Source organism: Panthera onca, chromosome B3 (assembly GCF_046562875.1).
Source record: "Panthera onca isolate mPanOnc1 chromosome B3, mPanOnc1 haplotype 2, whole genome shotgun sequence".
Lineage (NCBI taxonomy): Eukaryota > Metazoa > Chordata > Mammalia > Carnivora > Felidae > Panthera > Panthera onca.
Window position 1 is genome coordinate 71578596 of NC_138344.1, and position 17849 is coordinate 71596444.

A 17849-nucleotide genomic window follows, 5' to 3' on the forward strand; every position below is an offset into this window, starting at 1 on the left:
TGTTTGTTTAAATAGGGCTTACTCCTCCTGTGTCTGCAGTGATACTGATTTTAAACAGTTGAGTTTGAGAGTCTGGGTTTCATCCACACTGTGTGTAAGAATTTCACCTTTCAAGTCCTAGGTTTCTCTTTCCTAGGGCCCAGAACCCATCTGCACCCAGGTGGACAGGAGGCTCTGGCATACCTGGGAGGGGAACAGCAGACAAAAGCCTCTGAGTCTGGGACTAACCACTGCTTCTGTTCTCAGCGGGAGCCCCAACACGGAGACCTGGTAAGGAGAGAAGCCTGGGAGCTGGGGAGTAGAGCAATGAAGATGGCTGGAAGGTCCGCGTCAAATAGATGGAGGACAAATATTCCAGGAAGGTGGAGGGAAGAAACAATGTTCTGTAAGCATAAGTATAGGAAAAAGAGAAGAAAATGATCTGCCAATCAGAGGAAAAGACATCTTACCTTATATTCCTCCTCACTGGGCTTCAGTCTCTTCATAGGATTGTGAGACTCAAGTGAGGAAGAAGATAGCTAAAAAAAAAGAAAAAGGAAAGACCAATGACCATCTTAAAAGGCACAATAAAAATCTAAATGGTTGTGAATAATAATTTTGCTCTTATTGCTTCTACTACTATCACTACCTCATTTTTTTCTCTCTTCTTACAGAGAAAAGATGAGACTGGATCTTCTGGGACACTTTCCTCTCCTCCTGCTGCTGCTGGCTTTATGGGGGCCAGTGCGTCCACTTTGTGCTTGGCGTCAATCCCTCACCAGGGCCCAGTGGTTTGAAATTCAGCATGTAAGGTCAAGCCCTGTCAGGTGCAACACAGAAATGAATGGTGTCAATAATTATACTCAGAACTGTAAGGTTCACAACACCTTTCTGCATGACTCCTTCAAGAACGTGTCTGATACCTGTCTTTTGTCCAACGTGACCTGCAAAAATCGGATGAATAACTGCCACCGGAGTCCACAGCGTGTTAATATGACTGACTGCACACTCACTTCAGGGAAGTATCCCAACTGCAAGTACAAAGATACTCCCCTGTACAAATTCTTCATTATTGCCTGTGATCCCCCTCAGCAGGGCGACCCTCCCTATCGGTTGGTTCCTGTACACTTAGATAACGTTATTTGAAGTTTCCATCACTTTCCCTGTCATTCAGCACAGGTTTTCTTATGATCTCCTCTGCTATTTCTTTTCCTTTGTTGATTTCCATGGTTCCCATAGAAGAAAGAAGGAGGGTACTGGGCCGGGGGGGGGGGGGGGGGGATTCACATGCCAAGGATGCAAGACCAGCGCTGGGGACAAAGAGACATGGGATTCTTTTCTGCTTTGGGAGGTCTGTGTGTTTTGAAGGAAGGCAATAGGGAAGAGGGCAAAGAAAGACACAGGCTTCCATATTTTTAATCTTGGAACTTCTGCCAAGCTTTGGTGCACTGTGTTCACAGCAATAAAACCACTTTCTTTTGCATTGTAACGACTGTGAGTATGTGTGTTTGGGGCCCCTGTACATCATTGCCACTCTGGAGCCACCTAGACTTGCATTTGCCAGCATTCTCAGAACTATTTGGGTCTTAGGCAACCTTAGAGGTTATTAAGCAACCTTGGGCCTCTGCCACTTCTCTCACCACTGCGTCTTTGGGACTTTGGAGCAAGAAAGTTCTCTATCCCTTCAAACTCTGTTCATAGATTTTACATATTTCCCTTAAAACCATTGTCTATGTTTATCTGTAGGTGGCATGGATGCCTCATAGACTGTTTTGACAGCACTTTCACACACAGATTCTAACACTGACAACTGATGCATCGTAGATCTTTACTATTGGTTTCTATATTTCATCAGATAATGTTTTAAATATAGGTAGTAGTAAGGGTAATAATCCACTATAGGCTTAGCGTCAATTCTCCCATTATAATTTTTTTAAAAAACTATTTTTTAAATGATTATTTATTTATTTTGAGAGAGAGAGTACTAGCAGGGGAGGGGCTGAGAGAGGGGAAGAGAGAGAATCCCAAGCAGGCTCTGTGTCATTAGCACAGAGCTCTATGAGGGCTCAATCTCATGAACCATGAGATCATGACCTGAGCTGAAATCAAGACACTCAACCGACTGAGCTACCCAGGTGCCCCCAATTCTCCCAATCTTTTGGAATCAATGAAGAGAAAACATAAATTCAAGAAAAAAAAAAGCAGTGGGAAACTAAAAAAAGCCTTACGTAAATCCTGAAATATCACAGAAATAATGGCGTTTTGGAACAGGTAGTGGATTTAGAAATTGAAGGACTAGGGTTAAGAATTAGGCTGGATTAAGAATTTAGGTCTTAGATGTAGGGGAGGAAGAATAATTTTCCCTCTATCTTCCTAGATTCTTGACTGAGACCCTCCCCATCCCATAATAAAAAGGCAGATTAATGAGACAAAAATCATTTAAATTATGCACATACATATGGGAGCCCCACAAAAATATGAGATACTCAAAAGCAGCCAGCCAGCTGAGGCTTATGTACCATCCTGGGCTAAGGAAAGGATAGGGGTCAAGGATTTTAAGAGTGGGGGGAAGGCAATTCATAGCAAGGTAAGAAGAGGAAATGTTTGGTAAACAAAATTTGCCCTGCCATGCTGATGAGCCACTCAGATGAAAAAGCAATCCCTATTATAGCTCACTTCCATGTACAGGTCCCCTTTCTCATGTAAATTTGCTCTATGAAAGGGTAACCTCTACTCTGCTTTCAGAATTTCTCCTTTGTCTCAAAATGTGCAGCTTAAAATAATTCTTATGCCAAAGAGTCACATTTTGGGGTGGCATATTCTGCTACACATCATACCCTTCAGTTTCCTTGTCAACTACTAGACTCATTGGGCTAGCAGGCCAGTGTAAGTCAAAGTGTTTTGTAGACTGATCTGACTTTGAGTAGCAGCCAAACACAATGCATATTAGAAAGGCCACATATTGAAATAGTTTCAGGTCTGTCAATTACCAGTACTGCAGAATGGTTCTTTCCAAACCAAGCTATTCCTTTAACAGGTGTGCTAATTGGGCTCACTTTCCTTTATGCCACATATTTATATCATATCTTTGAAACAAAGACTGAAATATGAAGTTTCAGGTTTCAGGAGAATGGATTCCAAGGGTGCTAAATATTTAAGGCCCTTCTCACTGGGAAGAGAAATGAAGGCAGGACAACTTGGCATCTGAGAAGGTGGGTACCCATAGGGGAAATTCTGAGAGGATTTCAGTCCTCCAATTTAGAGCAGCTTTCTTTTTTTTTCCCCCAATATATGAAATTTATTGTCAAATTTGTTTCCATACAACACCCAGTGTAGAGCAGCTTTCAATAGTATTCATCTTTAAGCAGTGTTGTATTTACATTGTATAGTTTCAGTCTTCAAGTAAAGTCTGTGGGGAGTGGACAGAAGGATCTGTGTTCATGCTTGATGTAAACCAGTGTAAGAAAGTAGCATCATCCTCAGGGAAAGGGATCTTCAGATGGTCTGCGTTGACCTAATCGGGAATCAGAATGGACTTATGTACAATATAAATGATGGGGTTTGGGAATGGTGGTGGGGGTTTGGAGCTGACAGCCAAGAAATACTGTATTTCTTGACAGCCAAGAAATAATTCTTAAACATGTCTTTGGTGCAAAAAGTTGATTTTATTAAAGCACAAGGACAGGACCCAGGGGCAGAAAGAGCTGCACTGGGGTTGTGAAGAGTGCCTGGTTATATACTACAGAGTTGGGGGAGGTAATGGCAAAAGGCAGGCCTCCAGAAGGACTCTGATATACTAAAGAGGACTCCAGGGATACCTGAGTCCTTGCTATTGTCAACTTCAGGTTGTTTTTTCCTCTAGTAAGGCATTATCATTAGGATGGTAAGGGGTTCGTGGAAAAATGTTATACTCTGTATTTGCCTCAAGTATTTGTCAATGAGCTCAGGTTATAAGGACATTTAATTCTACCTGCCATTTCCTTCTTGCCTTTATTCCCCACATCATTACAGAGGGGAGGGTGATAATAGGGCCTCCAGGAAAGTAAATCCATAGTTTTCGGGAGATTAGGCTATTGATTGTAAACTGATAGATTAGGCTATTGATTGTAAACTGATAGAGATATGTCCTGCATGACTGTGATCTCTATCAGTCAACCACTTGTTTCCTTTCCTTTCCTTTTGCTCTTGGGAAGCCAGGAGTGGCTGAGGAATATCATACATATCCCACTGGTGGGGAGCAGGGGTGCTAGCTTGTGCTTTGTCCTCAGCTTGCCTCATACTCCCTCATCATAAACATTACCTGGACAATTCCACAGATTCTTGGAGAAAGAAAAGACTGAGTTTCCTTTACTCAAACCACTCAGTTACTCACTGTTACTCAACTATAGTTATTTATACATTAAAGGGAACTCATAGATTGAAGAAATTGTAGGAGGGAGTAAGAATGAGGATAACTTTGGGAAAATCTCTTATGATGAAAGGTGTTAGTTCTAAATAAATGGACTAGATGGTGGAGTCTCTCAGTTTTGTGCTATTTTCTGCATTCAATAATGTATTCTGGGAGAGTCAAGATAATTGACTAAATCAGATACTCATTTAGGTATATCCCTAAATCAGCTAAAATGACCTGATAGCATTATACAATGGTCCAAAAAGTAGTAAAACTTAGAAAAAAATTTAGGAAGTAGGAGTTAAGATGGCACAGTAGTGGGGGACCCTATGCTTGTCTTGTCCCTTCAACATAGCCAGATAAAGATCAACTCATTCTGAACACCCAAGAAATCAATCTGAGGACTGAGAGAAAAAACTGCACATTCAGAGGGAGAAAAATGGCCACATCGTGGTAGTTAGGAGCTGCAAAGAGTTGATTTGGGGGAGAAAATAATCAAGGCTGCTGCAGAGGGGAGGGACCCCTGATCATGGAGAAGGAAGCAAGACAGAAAGAGTGAAAGTAGCACATAGGGAATTGCACAAGAAAAACTCTTCCCCAAAACCATTGACTGAGAAAAGGAGAAGGGCTGACTATTGCAAGTTTTTATAAGCAGCAGATCTCAAAGTTTGAAGTTTTAGAAGTCCACCCTGATGTGGGAAATAAAGGCAGAAGGAAATGCAGATAAAATCATATTTCCTTATGACCTGCAGCCCATTGACAGATACTGGAAGCAAGCAGAGTAGAAAATTTCTCCCGGAACTCCCTACTGTCTTAATGTTAAGGCTTTGCTAGAGAGAAAAACAACTTTAGCCTGACAGCAGCTAGGCCTCCAATATCCTGTGAGTCTTCTTTAGCATATGAAAATCCTTTGGAAACTTCCCTTTGACTTTACCTCCCCCAACTACTAAGTATATAATCAGTCTCTCCTCATGGTCCTGGGGTGGCTCTTCCTGCCCACGGGTCTTGTCCCTGTGCTTTAATAAAATCACCGTTTTGCACCAAAGATCTCTCAAGAATCCTTTCTTGGCTGTGGACTCTAGACCCCACCACCATTCCAAAACCCCATCACACACCATCTCTGCCTAGTCGACTCAGTGGTTCTCCTCTGGGGAAGGAGGACAGAGGCCCAGGAGTTGGACACTTAACTGACTGAGCTGCCCAGGTGCCCCCAGATGAACTAGATTTTAAACTGAAGTCTGCAATAAGAGATGAAGAAGGGCACTACATCATAATTAAGGGATATATCCATCAAGAAGATCTAACAACTGTAAATATTTATGCCCCTAACTTGAACACCCAAATATATAAATCAATTAATCACAAACATACAGAAACTCATTGATAATAATACAATAATAGTAGGGGACTTCAACACCCCCACTTAGAGCAACCGACAAGTCATCTAAGCAGAAAATCAAGAAGGAAACAATGGCTTTGAATGACACACTGGACCACACGGACTCAGCAGATCCATTCAAAACATTTCATCCTAAAGAAGCAGAATACATATTCTTTTCAAGTGCACGTGGAACATTCTCCAGCATAGACCACATACTGGGTCACAAATCAGGCCTCAACAAGTACAAAAAGATTGAGATCATGCCATGCATATTTTCAGACCACAATACTATGAAACTTGAAGTCAACCACAAGAAAAAATTTGCAAAGACCGCAAATACATGGAACTTAAAGAACTTCCTTCTGAAGAATGAATGGGTTAACCAGAAAATTAAAGAATAAATAAATAAATAAATAAATGGAAGGCAAATGAAAATGAAAACAGGACAGTCCAAAACCTTTGGGATGCCCCAAAGGTGGCCCTAAGAGGGAAGTATATAGCAATACAGGCCTGTATCAAGAAGCAAGACAAATCTCAATACACAGCCTAACCTTACACCTAAAGGAGATAGAAAAGGATAAGCAAATGAAGCCTAAAGTCAGCAGAAGAAGGGAAATAATAAAGAATAGAGTAGATATAAATGATATAGAAACAATAGGAACAACAACAACAACAAAAACAGAAGAACAGATCAATGAAACTAAGAACCGGTTCTTTGAAAGAATTAATAAAATTGATAAACCTCTAGCCAGACTTAGCAAAAAGAAAAGAAAAAGGACCCAAATAAATAAAATCACAAATGAAAGAAGACAGATGACAACCAACACAACAGAAAAAGTAAGAATTATAAGAGAATATTATGAAAAATTATATGCCAATAAACTTGGCAATCTGGAAAAAAGGGATAACTTCCAAGAAACATAAAAATTACCAAAAGTGAAACAGGAAGAAACAAAAAATTGAAGAGACACATAACCAGGAAACAAACTGAATCAGCAATCAAAAATCTCCCAACAAACAAAAGTCCAGGGCCAGATGGCTTCCCAGGAGAATTCTACCAGACATTTAAAGAAGAAATAGAGGCATCTGGGTGGCTCAGTCAGTTAAGCATCTGACTCTTGATTTTGGCTCAGGTCATGATCTCACAGTTCATGGGATCAAGCCCCATACTGGGCTGTGCTGACAGCACAGAGTCTGCTTGGGGATTCTCTCTCTGCCCCTCCCCAACTCATACTCTTTAAATAAATAAATAAATTTTCAAAAATAAAGAGTTAATATCTATTCTTCTCAAACTTTTCTAAAAAATAGAAATGGAAAGAAAACTTCCAAACTCATTCTACAAGGCCAGCATTATCTTGATTCCAAAGCCAGACAAAGCAGAATTATAGGCCAACATCCCTGATTAACATGGATGCAAAAATTGGCAACAAGATACAAGCAAATCAAATCCAACAGTATATTAAAAAATTAGTCACCACAATCAAGTGGGATTTATTGCTGGGCTGAAAGGGTGGCTCCATATTTGCAAATCAACCAATATGATACACCACATTAATGAAAGAAAGGATAAGAACCATATGACACTCTCAATAGATGCAGAAATAGCATTTGACAAAATACAGCATCCATTCTTGATAAAAATCCTCAAAAAAGTAGGGATAGAGGCAACATACCTCAATGTCATAAAGTCCATATACAAAAGACCTGCAGCTAATATTGTCCTCAATGAGGAAAAATTGAGAGCTTTTTCTCTACAATCAGGAACAAGACAGGGAAATCCAGTCTCATTGTTATTTAACATTGTACTCAAAGTCCTAGCCTCAGCAATCAGACAACAAAAAGAAATAAAAGCATCCAAATCATCAAGGAAGAAGTCAAACCTTCACTATTTGCAGATGACATGATACTCTATGTAGAAAACCCAAAAGACTCCACCAAAAAATTGCTAGAACTAATACACAAATTACGCAGTCACAGGATATAAAATAAACATACAGAAATCTGTTGCCTTTCTATACAACAATGATGAAGCAGCAGAAATCAAGTAATTGATCCCGTTTACAATTGCATCAAAAACAATAAAATACTTAGGAATAAATTTAACCAACGAAGTAAAAGATCCATGTACTCTGAAAACTATAAAACCTTTATGAAAGAAATTGAAGAGGACACAAAGAAATGGAAACGCATTCCATGCTCATGGATTGGAAGAACAAACATTGTTAAAATCTCTATACTACCCAAAGCAATCTACACATTTAATGCAATCCCTATCAAAATAACACCAACATTTTTTAATTTATTTTTTTAATATACATCCAAGTTAGTTAGCATATAGTGCAACAGTAATTTCAGGAGTAGATTAATGCCACTTACCCATTTAGCCCATCCCCCCTCCCACAACCCCTCCAGTAACCCTCTGTTTGTTCTCCATATTTAAGAGTCTCTTATGTTTTTGTCCCCTTCCCTGTTTTTATATTATTTTTGCATCTCGTCCCTTATGTTCATCTGTTTTGTGTCTTAAAGTTCTCATATGAGTGAAGTCATTTGATATTTGTGTTTCTCTGACTAATTTCACTTAGCATAACACCCTCTAGTTTCATCCACATAATTGCAAATGAACACCAGCATTTTTTACAGAGGTAGAACAAACAATCCTACAATTTGTATGGAGCCACAAAGGACCCCAAATAACCAAAGCAATCCTGAAAAAGAAAAGCAAACCTGGAGGCATCACAATTCTGGACTTCAAGATGTATTACAAACCTGTAGTCATCAGGACAGTATGTTACTGCTGTAAAAATAGACACATAGATCAATGGAATAGAATAGAAAACCCAGAAATGGAACCACAACTATATGGTCAACTAGTCTTCAACTAAGCATGAAAGAATGTCCAATGAAAAAAAAAAGACAGTCTCTTCAACAAATGGTGTTTGGAAAACTAGACAGCAACATGCAGAATGAAACTGGACCACTTTCTTACATCATACACAAAAATAAATTCAAAATGGATGAAAGACCTATATGTGAGATAGGAAACCATAAAAATCATAGAGGAGAACAGAGGCAGTAACCTCTTTGACCTCAGCTGAAGCAACTTCTTACTAGACACGTCTCCAGAACAAATGGAAACAAAAGCAAATATGAACTACTGGGACTTGATCAAGATAAAAGTCTTCTGCACAGCAAAGGAAAAAATCAACGAAACTAAAAGGCAACTTATAGAATCTCAATCTTCTGTTGATGAATATGTAGAAAATGTTTACCAATGTAGATTTAGATGTGGAATTGTCAAGCTATATGTATATTTTCAATTTTACTGAATATTGCCATATTTTCTTCAAACCGATCGTAGCATATTGCATTTTCCAAAGATGTCCACACCAACATATCCCATTCTACATGCTCTTCTTGTAGTGTGATGTTGATTCTCCTTTATTAAAAGGTATGGTCTGTATTTCCTTTCCCTGAGTATGGGTTAGTTTTAGGAACTCACTTCTATTTTATTTTTTTAATGTTTATTTTTGAGAGAAAGAGCACAAGTGGGGGAGGTGCAGAGACAAGAGGACAGACAGAGAATTTGAAGCAGGTTCCGCAATGACAGCAGAGAGCCCCATATGGGGCCTGAAGTCACGAACCCCCACGAGATCAGGACCTGATTCAAAATAAGATGCTCAATGCCTAAGCCACCCAGGGACCCTGGAACTCACTTCTAATAAATAGAACGCAAAGTAGCACTGCATGATGTCCACGGCCAAGTCATAAGAGGTGATACAGCTTCAGCTGCATTGTCCTTCTCTGTCTTGGGACACAATCTCCATGCTATAGAGAAGCTCATGCCACCCAGAGAAGCCTGGTACAGATATTTCAGCCATCAGGCCCAGCTAAGGTCTCAGCCACTATCAACCACTCATCATGTGTGGTGAACACGCCTTCAGGTGATTCCTGCTCTTAATCTTTGAGTCCTCCAGCTGTGGCCTCAGACATGGGAGCAGAGACAAGCTTCCCTCACTGTGTTCTATTTGAATTCCTGACCCACTCAAATTTTTCCTTTCTTTATAACAAAATAAAACAAAACAAAAAACCCAAAGGAGGGAGATTTCTCACACAAACCTTCTAAGGGAAATATTGAGCAATATAACAGCCTACGGCCCCAGTTTTTACCACATATGCAGAAATGTTCTTTTTTCCCCTCTTGTGGTCATATTGTATAGCACCCTCCTAACAACAGTTAACTAACAACAGTTGATAAACGGCCGTTAGCCAAGATTGCAATGCAGGCTGCAGCTCAGTGTCTAAAAGTCTAAAAGTCCATTCATGTCATGTTTCAGCTACTGTTTTAATCAAAGGGTTCACCATGCAGGAGTCTCAGAGTGTTCACTATCAAGGACAGAGTAAAGCTGGGGAGTGTTTTAGTTGTTTTTTTGTTTTTTGCTTCTTTGTTTTTTATTTAACTGAATCCATACTTCATTCAGATTTCCTTAGATTTTACCAATGTTCTTGTTCTGTTCCAGGGTCCCATCCAAGACACCACTTTCTATTTAGTTGTCATGTGTCCTTAGGCTCCTCTTGGCTATGACAGTCTTTCAAACTATCCTTGTTTTTGAGGATCATGATAATTTTGTAGAGAACTGGTCAGGTGTTTTGCAAAATGTAATCATCCTAGTTTTAAACCAACTTTTCTGGGGTGCCTGGGTGGCTCAGTTGGTTAAGTTTCGGACTCTTGATTTAGGCTCAGGTCATGATCTCAGGCTCTGCGCTGACAGCACGGGGCTTGCTTGGTATTCTCTCCCCCCCCCCCCTTACCCCTTCCCTCAAAAATAAATAAATAAACATTAAACCAAATTTTCTTTCAAATTGTCATTAATTGGTGGGCCCAGGCTGCAAAGAGGAATAGTTGGCTTTTGCATTGAAAAGACCTGTGGTAGGAATAAACAACGGAATATCCTTGGAAGTGGGGGACTGAGTGATTGATAGATTGATTGATGTATTGATTGGTTTTCACACTGACACGTTTTTAACCTGCAGCTTTCAGAGTAGAGATGACCCGGTTCTGGCAGGTGCACGGAGACCAGGGCCCCTATGCCCACCGTGTTCGCGGGGCGGGCAGTCTATCACACCCTGCATCCTCCTGTTGTGTCCGCCAAGCACAGGCCGGGGTATCTGTGTCCAGCTGGGCCAGCCCACGGCCAAAGTCGGTCTGGTACATGGCACCTCTGCAGGGTCCGCACCTCCTCCCACGGTTGCTTCAGGGTGCCAGCCGTCCCTCGGGGACCGGGTGGGGGACCACGGAAGCCCCTGGCTCTGAGGAGCACCCGTTAGATGAGACCCGGACCCCTGCCTCCCTTCAGGGCCCAGTGGGAAGAGCGTCCAGGAAAGATCTTGGGTCCCACGGTGAAGACTTCAGGGGCGCGGTGCGCCAGGGGCTGTGCCCAGGCTCTCTGTCCGGATTCAGATACGTGCTCCCCGCGCGCACTCGCCACAGTCTCCCACTTCCGAGCAGCAGTGTGCGAGTTACAGTCGCTCCACATCTTTGACGATATGTGGTATGGTCAGTCATTTTAATTTTGACCACTATAATAAGTGTGTAATGGTTCTAATTTGCATTTCCTTAATGACCGATGTTATGGAACAATTGGCTAGTTTGATTTCCTATTACTAAATGTTGAGTTTTGAGATTCCTTTATGTGCTCTGGATACATATTTTTAAAAATTAGGGGCGCCTGGGTGGCTCAGTCGGTTAAGCGGCCGACTTCGGCTCAGGTCATGATCTCGCGGTCCATGAGTTCGAGCCCCGCGTCGGGCTCTGTGCTGACCGCTCAGAGCCTGGAGCCTGTTTCGGATTCTGTGTCTGCCTCTCTCTCTGACCCTCCCCCGTTCATGCTCGCTCTCTCTCTGTCTCAAAAATAATAAATAAACGTTAAAAAAATTTTTTTAAAAAATTTTTTAAAAAAATTAAAAAAATAAAAATAAAAATCAGATATCTGGTTTGCAAATACTGTCCTAGTTAGTAGCTTGTCTACTCATTCTCCTGATTCTTCTTTTAAAGAACAGAAGTTCACAGTTATGTTTAAAGCTTTATTGACATAGAACTGAAACACCATATGCTACATGTATTTAAAGAGTATAGTCTGGTAAGTTTTGACCTATGCATCCACTCATGAAACCACCACCATGATCAAGATAGTAAACATATCCATGCTTCCCCCAAATTTTCTTCCTACTACTTTATAATCCCTCCCTCCTGATTTACTGCCCCCACCCCCACACCAACTTTATAATAAGTTTTGAAACCAAGTGGTGTTAGCCTTTCAACTTTGTTCTTTTTAAAGTTGTTTTGGCTATTGTAGGTTCTTTGTATTTCCCTGTGAATTTTAGAATCATCTTACCCTCCAGGGATTTTGATTAGGAATGATTTGATTCTATAGATCAATTTGGGGAAAACTGACATATTAATAATACTGAGTCTTTAGACCCATGAACATTATATAGCTCTCTTTACATTTTCTTGGCAAATCTTTTTATTTTTAATATTGATGAGGTTCAGGATGCACGTCCCAAACTATGGCACCTTGGCATAATATATGTTCATCAATCTGTTCCCATTGCTCAGATGAAGGAAAACATGGAGCCTTCCCTTCTGTCCCCACTAACACCAAGTTCCAGTGCTTTAGTGCAGGATGTATGATGGGATGAGTTACTTCAGGGACTGGGGGATGAAATGGTGGCACACAGAGCACTGATCCAAGAAATTAAGAGATTCAACTCAAGACAACTGGAAAAATTGGTGACAGAGTGTTATTAGTTTGCTAGGGCCACCATAATATGATACCACAAACTGAGTGCCTTAAACAACAGATGTTCATTTTCTCACAGTTCTGGAAACCAGAAGTCCAAAACCAAGGCTTTGAAAGGTTTGGTTTCTTCTGAGGCCTCTTTCTGCAGCTTGCAGAAGGCTGCCTTCTTGCTGTGCCCTTACATGGTCTTCTCTGCCCACATGAACCCCTGACATTTCTCTGTGTGTTCAAATTTCCTCTTCTTATAAAGACACCAGTCACATTGGATTAAGGTCCACCCTAAGGGCCTCATTTTGACTTAATCATGTCTTTAAAGGCCCTAACTTCAAATATAATCACATTCAGAGATACAGTCAAAACGTTTCTGAGAACCTAGGGCTTCACCATATAGCCTTTGAGAAAATACAATTCAGCACATAGCAGAGGGTATAAAGAAATGGATAAATTTTTAAAAAGTGGTTTATAGAAGCCTCTAAAAACCAAGTAATGGTGTGAGACATTCATGTGTTTTAGTCTCTAATTACAGCTTGGCTACTTCTGTGAGATGAGAATACAATGAATAAATTTAATCTGTACTCTGCTCTTATGACAGCTGTTTATTTGGTGGCTACCAAGAGTGTTGAGGATTTCACAGATAGCAGTTGTGTAAAGAAATGAGGAAAGAAATGATGGTTTTATATCTCCCATTATCTAGGCTGACTGAAGGAAATGCAGGTGCATATGGGTGCTGTAAAAAATACAAGAGTTGCAAAATGAACTACTGGGACCTTATCAAAATAAAAAAGTTTCTGCACAGTAAAGGAAACAATCAGCAAAACTAAAAGGCAACTGACAGAATGGGAGAAGATATTTGCAAATGACATATCAGATAAAGGGTTAATATCCAAAATCTATAAAGAACTGATCAAACTCAACACCCAAAAAACAAATAATCTAGTGAAGAAATGGGCCATTTCTCCAAGGAAGACATCCAGATGGCCAACTGACACATGAAAAAGTGCTCAACATCACTCATCATCAGGGAAATACAAATCAAAACCAAAATGAGATACCACCTTACACCTGTCAGAATGGCTAATATTAACAACTCAGGCAACAACAGATGTTGGTGAGGATGTGGAGAAAGAGGATCTCTTTTGCATTGTTGGTGGCAATGCAAGCTGGTGCAGCCACTCTGGAAAAAAGCATGGAGGTTCCTCAAAAAACTAAAAATAGAACTACCCTACGACCCAGCAATTGCACTTCTAGGCATTTATCCACGGGATATAGGTGTGCTGTTTTGAAGGGATACATGCACCCCCATGTTTATAGCAGCACTATCAGCAATAGCCAAAGTATGGCAAGAGCCCAAATGTCCATCGATGGATGAATGGATAAAGAAGATGTGATATATATATATATATATATATATATATATATATATATGTATATGTATATATATATAATGGAGTATTGCTCGGCAATCAATCAAAGAGAATGAAATCTTGCCATTTGCAACTACGTGGATGGAACTGGAGGGTATTATGCTAAGTGAAATTAGTCAGAGAAAGACAAAAATCATGTGACTTCACTCATATGAGGACATTAAAAGACAAAACAGATGAACATAAGGGAAGGGAAACAAAAATAGTATAAAAACAGGGAGGGGGACAAAACAGAAGAGACTCATAAATATGGAGAACAAACTGAGGGTTACTGGAGGGGTTGTGGGTGGAGGGATGGGCTAAATGGGTAAGAGGAATTAAGGAATCTACTCCTGAAATCATTGTTTCACTATATGCTAATTGGGATATAAATTTAAAAAAATAAAAAATAAATAAATAAATAAATAAATAAATAAATAAAGTGCCGAAGACCTAGAATAGCTAAGACAAACTCATAATTTGTGATTTGAGGAAGTAGTGGGGGAGATCTGAATTGGGAGGATTTTCTAACTGCTTTGGAACCACATTTATCATATTGTATCCAGAACTAGTAGTAAATAAGTTGTTTTAAATCAAAAAAAAAGAAAAAGAAAACAGTAAGAAAAACTGAATTAAAAGTGGTTAAAAGATTTGAATAGACACTTCAAGTTGTGGATGACAAGCAGAGGAAAAGATGCTCAATATTATTAATCACTAGAGAAATGCAAATTACAGCCACAATGATACACCACCCTATGCCAGTCAGAATGGCTAAAACTAAAAGGACAAACAATACCAAGAGCTGGTGAGAATGCAGAGAAAATGATGGGAAGGCAAGATAGTACAGATTCTTTGGAAAACAGCTGAATAGTTTATTATTATGTCAAACATATATTTACCATAGGATCTAGAATTCCAAATCCTGTTAAGTAGCCAAGAGAAAAAAAAATACGTGTTCATATTTGAATATTTATATAGGCTTTATTCATAACTGCCAAAATTTACCATCTCAAATGTCCTTCAAATGGGTAAAGAAATTGTGGTATACCCATATAATGGAACACAAACAACTGATACATACAACAGCATGGATGAGCTTCAAATACCTTATGCTAAATAAAAGAAGCCAGATTAAAAAAAAAAAAATACAAGGACTGGATATCACCCTACAGAACTTAAGTAAAACATCAAGGCTCGCCATAGAGTTGGCCCACCATTCCTAAAAGCCCAAATAAAGAAGGTAGAATTCCGGAAAAGTGAAGCTATATTTCCTGTGAGGAAAAATAGATTTTCTTCCTACTCCTGAGTGATTTGATCAGTGAACTTCCCAGACCAGAAAGTCAACAGAACCAAGGGAGCTATGCACCCAACTATGCCATCCTTTCTAATCTTGTTTTCTTATCCCTTTTTATCTCCAAGTCTCTCCAGACCTACTTCTTTGATGCCATATCCTTAATTCCTTCTACCTTCCGTCTTCTGACTTCCTCTGCTTTCTCCACTGCCTGCCCTCCCCAACCTCAACACTCCCACTTATACAATCTCCAGCTGAAAGCCGATCAGTACTGTATTATACTGATCAGTACAATCTCCAGCTGAAAGCCGATCAGTACAGTATCAGTATTGCTGAGTGCAGTACTAAGAAGCATATCATAGGTCTCTCCACTGGACTGCCTCTGTGGAAACAGAGGGCAGGGGAAGGAAGATTTGGGGTGTAGAAATTTGGGGAGGGGAGTTTGCATGGTTCTTTATGATGTTGAATCACCATTTGTTGACTGGGCCGGCCAGGCGCCCCCCAACTTCTGTTAGGCGTGTTTCCAATGGTACGCAGGAAATTCCAGATCACACTTCTGCGTTCTCTTGTTTGCTGCCCAGATCTTGGCTCCGCATGAGCTGTCAGGGTCCAGAAAGCCTAACAAGCCCCGATAGGAGCTAGCTGCCAACTTTGACTCTCAGAGACTGTCTAAAGTTGTCTGAGAGGGAAATCGGCCCTAGAAGGGTGCTTGAAGTTGGCTAGGACAATGAGAGAAGAAATCTGAATGAAACCAGATCTCAATGATGTGACTATTCTAGAGATGCCTTCTCACACGTAACCAAAAACCACATGCCACTGGCCGGCACAGCTAGAAAGGGAATAGTTGCTCACCTAGAAAGTCATCAGTGTGAGGGGACTTTGAAATTACCAAACCCATCCCTCTGGCTTTACACATTAGAACACTGTGGTCCAGGAATGTTTGGCTGGCTTAGTCAGTGGAACATGCAACTTTTGATCTCAGGGTTGTGAGTTTGAGCCCCACATTCAGTACAGAGATTATAAGAAAGAAAAGAAAAGAAAAGAAAAGAAAAGAAAAGAAAAGAGAAAAGAAAGAAAGAAAGAAAGAAAGAAAGAAAGAAAGAAAGAAAAAGGAAGGAAGGAAGGAAGGAAGGAAGGAAGGAAGGAAGGGAAGGAAGGAAGGAAGAGAGAAAAGGAGGAAAATGGTGGCCCAAGAGGGCTACAGACTTGCCTCAGGGCACAGGGAACTCATAGTAGGACTAGGACTAAAACAGGTGCCCTGGCCCAATTATCCACCTGGCTGCATACTCAAAGAAGGTGAAAAAGGAAGGAAACTGACCCCGTGTGTAGGCCCTGTCCAGACTTGCAGCAAAACGAATGTAGGGAATGACGAATAGCAGTGATGAACTTTAAAGTATAGTCACCAAACTCATTAGTAGAAGCCGCCCAGTGATACTCTGTCCCTTCAGGTGAACGACTCCTTCTTTATTGTTAATTAAGAAGACAATAAGAGAGTGAGAAGGGAGATAAGCTTGGAGGGAGGAGGCTGAGAAGACACCCACCCATCCACACTTACTACAAGCCACAGAGAAACCCCAAGTACGTGTGAATTTCTTGAATGATCTGTGGAGGTGCTATCGGTCTTGTCCCCTAGAAAGTGACTCCTGGCAACATTCTGAGATGCTTCCAGGTATGTTACTATACTAGTCATCTAGTATGTTTTCATTCTGTAAATTCTGTGTACGGACCTCCATCATGAAACACGAATCATACAGGCGGAGGGCCGTCCCACACTTAGGATCAAGTCCCAACGGCAATACTGAAGTGCTTTCCATTGAGACAGATAGATTCAGTGCCCCGTCAGTGTTCCCACTTGCTCCATGAGGGCTGAATCAGTCTAAGAAGGCAGGAGGAGGGTGTTGGGAGCAGCCTTTCATTTCAGTTAGAGAGAAAGCTCAAACTGCAAGCACTAATGAAGCAGCACTTGGAAAGAAAGAACCTGAGTGATTCTCATTGACTATGCAGGGGTCTATTGGCTGCTAAACTGAAGGAGGAGTTTACCCCAGAGAGGGCCAGGAGAGGACCAGTGGGGCAGGAGCCACTGTGATTTTGTGGGTGCACTCGAAGCTGTGGGAGTAAGGAAGAGCTGGGACACTGAGCTGTGTTTACCTGTCCATTGAGAATGCAGAATTCCTGAAGCTTGTTTGGTTTAAAGAATTTTCTGAATATTAGCATTTTCCTTCTTAGAAGAATCACTGGATATGGCCATTTCTGCCTTTAAACAGATACTCAAATTAACGTGTTAGCACCTCCAACTTAAAATTAATCTGCCTGGATTAGTCTCCTGGAAGGGGTTACTTACGCCTTTATTTGTGGGGTAGCTACAGTCTCCCCGCTGAACAGAGATCTCTGGTTTGTCACCAGACTGTTTGAGGTCTTTCTCTCCTTGATTGTGCCTGACCCTCTCCAGGACAAGACTAGGTCTTTCTTCTCCACGTGTCCTCCTATTCAGAGCACTTTCCCTCTGCACCAGCTCCCTGGCTGTGCAGGTATGGACCTTTGTCATCACCCATCACTTTATTCCCCAGATGGAAGCCCCCAGCAGTCCCAGGCCCAGAATGTGCGG

At 40.8% G+C, this 17849-nt stretch overlaps 1 protein-coding gene across 1 annotated transcript; it reads left to right on the plus strand.

Moving 5' to 3' along the window:
- LOC132669358 (ribonuclease K6) lies at nt 1–1468 on the plus strand. Its single transcript, XM_060619114.3, has 2 exons — nt 1–270; nt 654–1468. Exon 2 carries the CDS (start codon nt 661–663, stop codon nt 1123–1125), a length of 465 nt encoding a protein of 154 aa, XP_060475097.1. The 5' UTR covers nt 1–270; nt 654–660; the 3' UTR covers nt 1126–1468.
- Nucleotides 1469–17849: the final 16381 nt, after the last annotated feature.